General features: G+C 53.1%; 1 protein-coding gene across 1 annotated transcript in view; it reads right to left on the reverse strand.

Moving 5' to 3' along the window:
• Nucleotides 1-8,385, reverse strand: part of LOC107114606 (waprin-Phi1-like) — a 35,759-nt gene that overhangs the window by 3,597 nt on the left and 23,777 nt on the right. The window contains exons 2-3 of the mRNA XM_015416146.1: nt 2,054-2,188; nt 684-830 (exon numbers count right to left, since the gene is read on the reverse strand). Of these exons, the coding sequence (XP_015271632.1) occupies nt 684-830; nt 2,054-2,138 (232 nt within the window). The 5' untranslated portion in view covers nt 2,139-2,188. The remainder of the gene's footprint in view (nt 1-683; nt 831-2,053; nt 2,189-8,385) is intronic.

The following is an 8,385-nucleotide window of genomic DNA, read 5'->3' on the forward strand; positions in this document are numbered from 1 at the left end:
GCCCCTTCCCATAGCTCTCCAGGGTCTCAGGCTGAGGTCTTTCCCATCACCTCCTGCCTGGTCCTTTTAGCTGGAGATGCCACCGGGGATTGAACCTGGGACCTTATTGCATGCCAAGCAGAGGCTCTTCCACTGAGCCACGGCCCCTTCCCATAGTTCTCCAGGGTCTCAGGCAGAGGTCTTTCCCATCACCTCCCGCCCGGTCCTTTTAACTGGAGATGCTGCTAAGGATTGAACCTGGGACCTTCTGCATGCCAAGCAGAGGCTCTTCCACTGAGCCACGGCCCCTTCCCATAGCTCTCCAGGGTCTCAGACTGAGGTCTTTCCCATCACCTCCTGCCTGGTCCTTTTAGCTGGAGATGCCACCGGGGATTGAACCTGGGACCTTATTGCATGCCAAGCAGAGGCTCTTCCACTGAGCCACAGCCCCTTCCCATAGCTCTCCAGGGTCTCAGGCTGAGGTCTTTCCCATCACCTCCTGCCCAGTCCTTTTAACTGGAGATGCTGCCTGGGATTGAACCTGGGACCTTCTGCATGCCAAGTAGATGTTCTATCACTGAGCCATGGGCTCTCAATGTACAGCTGTCTTGCAGAGTTCCCATGGGTCAAATTCCCTCTATGTACCCTGGAGGCACCCATATTGGAGGCCAGGCTGTGGCATCAGTGCCGTGGACTTCCCTTACCTCTAGTGACCTTCATGCACTCATGGCCACAGCCGTTGCTGCAGCATTTCTCTCCTGCAGGACAGACGCCGTTCTTGCCGCACATTTCCGCACAGTGCCCAAAGCCTTGAGGCCTGGGGCATCTTCCGGGGAGCCTCGGGGGACGCACTGGAAGGAACACAGAAGGGCTGAGAGGCAAGGGGAGAGAGAAGCATTCCGGGAAGCGGGCACAAGAGGGCCTGTGGGTAAGGTTGCCAATCTCCAGGCGAGACCTAGAGATCTCCCAGAATCCAGACCAGTTCTCCTGGAGGAAATCGCTGCTTTGGAAGGTGGATTCAGTGGCCTTACACCCCGCTGCGGACCCTCCTGTCCTCTCCTCTCCCTGAACCCCACCCTTCCCAAGCCCTTAGGTATGGCCCAGACTAGGCCAATCACATGGGGTCCTGGAAGCCACACAGGGCTGGCCCAGGTGGGTCTTCAGAGGGGAGACCACCCAGGAAGCCCAGGGCTGCTGTGGAGAGGCAGGCCACGGCCGACTCCCACCCGGGCCCCCTACCATGGAGGCTGCAGACTGGTGAGGGATGGGAGGATGTCTTGGGCAAGGGAGAAAAGGGGGAAGGAGGGGAGGAAGGGCCATGGATGAGAGACAGAGGATTGCGTTCCTGCAGGTGGCCCCTCCTCCCCTAACTGCCCCAGCCCTCCTTCGGGTGGCTCTGTGGGAGATCCCCTCCTTTGGGTGCAGGAGGTCCCGGGCATGTTCCCCCAGTGCCCCCACCTGAAAGGGAGGTTGTTTCAGGGGAGTCTCGGGCAAAGGCCTTGCCTGGTGCCGGGGACAGGCTGGGAGTCACAGTGAAGCAACAGCCCCCCAGTCCTCCTTTCCGGCAACCTTCTTGCTGTGTCCGCACTCTGGAGACTCCGGCCGGCTTTATCACCTCTGTATAGACATCAAGCTGATGGGTCGGTACTTACCCGGATTCTCCTTTCCCCCCTTCTTGAAGATGGGGACAACATTTGCCCACCTCCAATCTTCTGGCACCTCACCTGTTCTCCAGGAATTCGGAGAACTTAGGAATGGCACTTAGGTCTGGCCCAGACTAGGTATGGACTAGGTACGGCCCAGGCTAGCCCAATCTCATGGGATCCTGGAAGCTACACAGGGTTGGCCCAGGTGGGTTGCTGCGGAGAGGCAGGCCACGGCCGACTCCCAAAAGGCCCCCTACCATGGAGGCTGCAGACTGGTGATGTATGAGAGAACATTCTATCACTGAGCCACGGTCCCTCAGTGTACAGCTGTCCTGCGGAGCTCACATGAGTTGAGTTCCCTCCTTGTACCTTGGTGGCCACCATATCAGAGGCCAGGCCGTGGCATCAGTGCCGTGGACTTCCCTTACCTCTAATTGCCTTCATGCAGCTGCGGCCACAGCCATTGAAGCAGCATTTCTCTCCTGCACCACAGCCGCTGTCGCTCCTACACATTTCCGCACAGACCCCACCGCCAGTAGGCCTGGGGCATCTTCCGGGGCGCACTAGAAGGAACACAGAAGGGCTGAGAGGCAAGGGGAGGGGGGACCATTCCGGGCAGCGGGCAGAAGAGGGCCTGTGGGTAAGGTTGCCAATCTCCAGGCGAGACCAGGAGATCTCCCAGAATCTCAACAGCTCTCTAGACTACAGAGCTCAGCCCAGACCAGTTCTCCTGGAGGAAATGGCTGCCCTGGAGGGTGGATTCAGTGGCCTTACACCCCGCTGCGGACCCTCCTGTCCTCTTCTCAAATCCCACCCTTCCCAAGCCCTTAGTTATGGCTGGCCCAGACTAGGCCAATCTCAAGGGATCCTGGAAGCCACACAGGGTTGGCCCAGGTGGGCCTTTGGAGGGGAGACCACCCAAATCCTGCTCATGCTCGGAAGCACAAAAAGAACACTGCAGCACACAAACACACGAAGCTGCCTTAGACTGGATCAGAACCACTGGTCCAGCCAAGACAGTTCAGCCCACTTAGACGGGCTGCAGCCCAACAGGGTCTCAGGCAAAGAGGTCTTTCCCATCACCTCCTGCCCAGTCCTTTTAACTGGAGATGCTGCCGGGGATGGAACCTGGGACCTTCTGCATGCCAGGCAGAGGCTCTTCCACTGAGCCACAGCCCCTCTTTACAGCTCTCCAGGGTCTCAGGCAGAGGCCTTTCACATCACCTCCTACCTGGTCCTTTTAACTGGGGATTGCATGGCTGCATGTCAAGCAGAGGTTCTTCCACTGAGCCACGGCCCCTTCCCATAGCTCTCCAGGGTCTCAGGCAAAGAGGTCTTTCCCATCACCTCCTGCCCAGTCCTTTTAACTGGAGATGCTGCCGGGGATGGAACCTGGGACCTTCTGCATGCCAGGCAGAGGCTCTTCCACTGAGCCACAGCCCCTCTTTACAGCTCTCCAGGGTCTCAGGCAGAGGCCTTTCACATCACCTCCTACCTGGTCCTTTTAACTGGGGATTGCATGGCTGCATGTCAAGCAGAGGTTCTTCCACTGAGCCACGGCCCCTTCCCATAGCTCTCCAGGGTCTCAGGCAAAGAGGTCTTTCCCATCACCTACTGCCTGGTCCTTTTAACTGGAAATGCTGCCGGAGATTGAACCTGGGACCTTCTGCATGCCAAGCAGAGGCTCTTCCACTGAGATCCTGGAAGGGTTTTTTGCCATCTTCTGGGCTGGAGAACAGTTGCTTCCTGACCCTGAATTAGCAGTTGGCATTCCCCTGGCTGTGTAAGAAAGGGCCACAAGAACTAAGCCCTGGGGCAGACCTTCCTGCCCTCCCTGCCCTCCCTCTCATTATTCGTCCCAAGTTCACAGAATCAGCATTGCTGTTGGATGGCCATCTAGCTCAAAGCTTCCTCCAAAGTGAAAAGCACAAAGCAGCCATTTTCTCCAGGAAAGTGGTTCTCACTTTGAAGGAAGCTTTGAGCTCACTAAGAGAGACTTTTTGCAGTGTTCTTTGAAACCAGTGAGGCACAGGGCAACTGATTGAAGAGCCTGCTAGCTGGCCCTTCTTTTGCTTCCTCTTCCAATCAATGGGATTCTTGGTAGGGGAATGTGGAAGCGTGAAAAGAAACTCAACCCTGGAGGTTAACTGCTTCCTTAATACTCGGAGTGAACGTATGGCGGAGCTTTTGGTGTGTTCTTTATATCCACAAATTCCTTCCCAATCCATTTGTTCCTATATTATTGTTTCCTTCATTTATTTACATCCCGCCTGTCACCCCAATGAGGACCCTTACATCATTCTCTTCACCTCCCGTTTATCCTCACAACAACCCTATAAGGTAGGCTGAGAGTGTGTGACTGCCCCAAGGACACCCAGCGAGCTTCTAGAGTGGAGTGGGGATTCGAATTTGCATTTCCCAGATCCTAGTCTGACACTGTAACCAGTGCCCCACTCTGGGTCTATATTACCTGTTCCTCCCTATCCAATTTCCATTCATGAAAGTAATCTATTTTAGGACGGTTTTTTTCTTGTGTTAGTGTGTTCCTAGGACCCACACACTTTGCCTCAGTTCCTAGTTCCACACAACCATCTTAAAGCAATCACCAAACCCTAAGTCATGTCCACACCTCATTTTTCTAACTTTTAAGACGTTCCTTAGGAGTCTTTTCAGTGTAGTGTTGATGGGACCCAGTGTGATGTAGCAGTCGTGGTGTCGGACTCGGGTCTAGGAGAACCAGGCCCAAATCCTCACTCTGCCGGGAAACTTACTGGGCGGGGATGGGCACAAACCTCCTCACAAATGAAAGTTCATGACTCATTTTGGCTGATTCGTGAAGCGAGGTTCATGAACTGAAAGTCCACCACAAACTTGCATGAATTTTAAGGCAGTTCGTGGTGATGTATGAAGAGCAGAAAGCAGGGGTTTAAAAGGCTCCAAGCCAGTTTGGTGTAGTGGTTAGGAGCACAGATTCTAATCAGGGAGAACTGGGTTTGATTCCCCACTCCTCCACATGTCGTTTCTGGTGTGACCTTGGGTCACTTATAAGTTCTTTCAGAGCTGTTCTCTCACAAGCAGTTCTTAAAAGAGCTCTCTCAGCCCCACCTACCTCACAGGGTATCCGTAGGGAAGGGGAAAGGAAAGGAGATTGTAAGCCACTCTGAGACTCCTTCGGGTAGTGAAGGGCAGGGTATGAATCCAGTCTCCTCCTCTTCCTCCACAAAAACAGTTGAGTGGTGGGGAGCAGAAAGCAGTAATTTAAATGGCTCCCTGCTAAAACCTATTGAGTGAGCCAGTTTGGTGTTGTGGTTAAGTGCGCGGACTCTAATCTGAGAGAACTGGGTTTGATTTCCCACTCCTCCACTTGCACCTGGCTGGATGACCTTGGGCAAGCCATAGTTCTGATAAGAGCTGTTCTTGAAAAAGAGCAGTTTCTGTCAGAGCTCACTCAGCCCCACCTACCTCACAGGGTGTCTGTTGTGGGGAGGGGAAAGGAGAGGAGTTTGTAAGCCGCTCTGAGACTCCTCTGGGTAGTGAAGGGCGGGGTATAAATCCAATCTCTTCTTCTTCTTCTATTGGTTCATGGTTCGGTTTGTGGTTCACCAACAAACCTAACTGCAAAAATATGGTTCATGCCCATCCCTCTGGCTGGATAAATTAGGGCTTGTCGCTGTCTCTCATAGTAACTTACAGGGTTCTTGCGAGGATAAGATGGAGGCAAAATACTGTTAGCATGTTCCCAGAATCCACATACTTTGTCTCAGTTCCTAGTTCCACACAACTAAGGCTCTTGTATTCAATAAATACATAAAATTCCACGTAGTGGTACTTTAAGTGTTTTCATTTTGAGTGGGCGTGTAAGAGACGGACTGTGTTTCACCCACTGGGCTGGGAGTTCTAATAGTAAGCCAAAGCACAGGCATCTATTCCTATCACAAGAACCCTGTTGGATCAGGCCTGTGCTCAGGACGCTTCGGAGGCACGTCTTTACACAGCCCAAGAGCTCCAGCCACGCATAGTCAGAAGAAAGTATCGGTGCCAGCCAGAAGCCTGCAATGTGGGAGGCAATATGTTTAATATTGTTAAATATTTGCAGGAACATTCTACTCTGGTCCAGTCCGAACTCTACCACTGGAAAACTGTGTGTGTGTGTGTGGGGGGGAGGTTGTCATCTCAAGACACACGACACAACTACATGAGGAGAAGGAGAAGAAGAGATTGGATTCATACCCCGCTCTTCACTACCCAGGGGAGTCTCAGAGAGGCTTAGAAACTCCTTTCCCTTCCCCTCCCCACAACAGACACCCTGTGAGGTAGGTGGGGTGACAGAGCTCTTGACAGAAACTGCTCTTTTGCAAGGACAGCTCTTATCAGTACCACGACTTGCCCAAGGTCATCCAGCAGGTGCAAGTGGAGGAGTGGGGAATCAAACCCGGTTCTCCCAGATTAGAGTCCGGTGGGAGTGGGGAGGTTGTAATCTCAAGAGACACGACGCAACTAAACAAAGAGGAGAGAAGAGATTGGATTCATACCCCGCACTTCACCACCCAGGGGAGTCTCAGAGCGGCTTACAAACTCCTTCCCCTCCCCTTCCCCACAACAGACACCCTGTGGGGTAGGCGGAGCTGAGAGAGCTCTGACAGAAATGGCTCTTTTTCAAGGACAGCTCTTGTCAGAACTACGGCTTCCCCAAGGTCCTCCAGCCAGGTGCAAGTGGAGGAGCGGGGAAATCAAACCCAGTTCTCCCTAAGCCTGGCCCTATCTGGGCTGGAAAAAGGTGCTTCTAGGCAGCGTCAGAAAGGGGTCTCTTACCGCGAGCAGAGGCAGGAGGCACCTGGGCACAGAGAATGAAGAGGAGTCCAACGAAAAAGAAGAGGAGGCAGCGAGTCTTCATGTTGAGGAACTGGCAGCTGCCTGGACTCTCCCTGAATGCTTTATATCCCAAGCCCAACAAGGGGCTGGCCACAATGCAGCCCCACACAGACCGAGCAGCGAAGTAACAGGAAACACAGCCAAAGAGCTACTCTTGTGTAACACTCCTCGGAAGATATGCAGCTCAGCAGGTGGGGGGGGTTGTCCTCTTCCACAGCGTGCATTCCATTTCCAGCCAGCGGACTGGATCCGGAGCACATTTCCATGGGTGCAAGCACACCGAGCCCCAAAAGCCCCCCCCCCAAAATCCTGGTCCTGGAAGTCCCGTCTCCCCAAAGAGCAGGACTTCAGGGGGCCTCTCAGGTGCCTGTGGGAAGAGGGAGCTGCAAAAGTCACACTCGGTTGGGCACAACTGTGTCTGCACTGAGCTCCAGGTTTTCTTTGAATTTTCAGTCAAATAAACAAGAAATAGGAAGCATAACATCCGTGGTGGCAAGTCCACACACAAGCATCTAAAAGAGGTTTCCAAATATCTAAAAGTATGTCCATACACAATTGTCATACGTTCAGCTTACTGGGTCTCATCCGTCCCACAATCTGCTCCAGGGATTTGTTCAGGTCTTACAGAGACACACACCCCCACCTCAGTGGTAAGGGGAAATAGACGTGGGAATAGAAGTCGCCTATATATTGGTGATAAGGTAAAGATAAAGGGTTCCCTTGCTCGAAAGCCATTCGAATCCGACTCTAGAGATGTGGTGCTCATCTCCATTTCCAAGCTGAAGAGCCAGCGCTGTCCAAAGACATTTCCATGGTCATGTGGCCGGCATGACTAAACACAGAGCTGCACGGAATGCTGTTACCTTCCCACCGAAGTGGTACCTATTGATCCACTTCCCATTTCTTGCTTTCAAACTGCTAGGTTGGCAGGAGCTGGGGCTGGAGACGGGAGCTCCCTCTGTCATGTTGTGGCACTTGGGCTCGAACTACCGACCTACTGACCTTCCAATCTGTAGCTCAGCACCTTAACCCCTGAGCCACCATGCCCCCTACACACATATCGGTGATACCTTCCTCCAAATCCCCCGATGAACTCTCCCTGCAGTTTCTTATTGGTGTTAAAGAGCAATGTCAAAAAAGACGGAACCCTGTGAGACTGCACGGTATAAATGCCAAGGTGCCAGGCTGCCTTCCCTCTGCACACCCTTCTGGAATTGTCCACGTAAGTAAGAGGAGAAGGACACAAAAGGCCCTCCGCACTGAGAGGTCCAAGATAATCAACAAGGACACCTGTCCTTCTCCAAGTTGGTTGATCACAAGCTAAACACGTCTCTGCAGTGCGATGTGACTGCAAAGAAAGCTAATGCAAACTTAGGATGTATTCACAGAAGCCTTGTGTCCAGATCATGGGAGGTGGTCATTCCACTCTCTTCTGCTCTGGTCAGGCCTCACCTGGAGTACCGTGTCCAGTTTTGGGCACCGCATTTGAGGAAGGATGTTGACAAGCTCGAGCGTGTCCAGAAGAGGGCAACCAGGATGGTGAGAGGGTTCGAATGCAAGTCTTATGAGGAAAGGCTGAAAGAGTTGGGGATGTTTAGCCTGGGAAAGAGAAGGCTTAGAAGAAGAAGAAGAGAAGGGAAGAGATTGGATTTGTACCCCACCCTTCACTTTGAGACTCAGAGCGGCTTACAAACTCCTTTCCCTTCCCCTCCCCACAACAGACACCCTGTGAGGTGGGTGGGGCTGAGAGAACTCTGACACAAACTGCTCTTTTTCAAGGACAGCTGTGCCAGAGCTTGTGACTGACCCAAGGTCACATCAGCAGGTGCAAGTGGAGGAGTGAGGAATCAAACCTGGTTCTCCCAGATTAGAGTCCGCGCACTTAACC

Source organism: Gekko japonicus, unplaced genomic scaffold (assembly GCF_001447785.1).
Source record: "Gekko japonicus isolate JY-2015 unplaced genomic scaffold, Gekko_japonicus_V1.1 scaffold2593, whole genome shotgun sequence".
In the NCBI taxonomy this organism is placed as follows: domain Eukaryota; kingdom Metazoa; phylum Chordata; class Lepidosauria; order Squamata; family Gekkonidae; genus Gekko; species Gekko japonicus.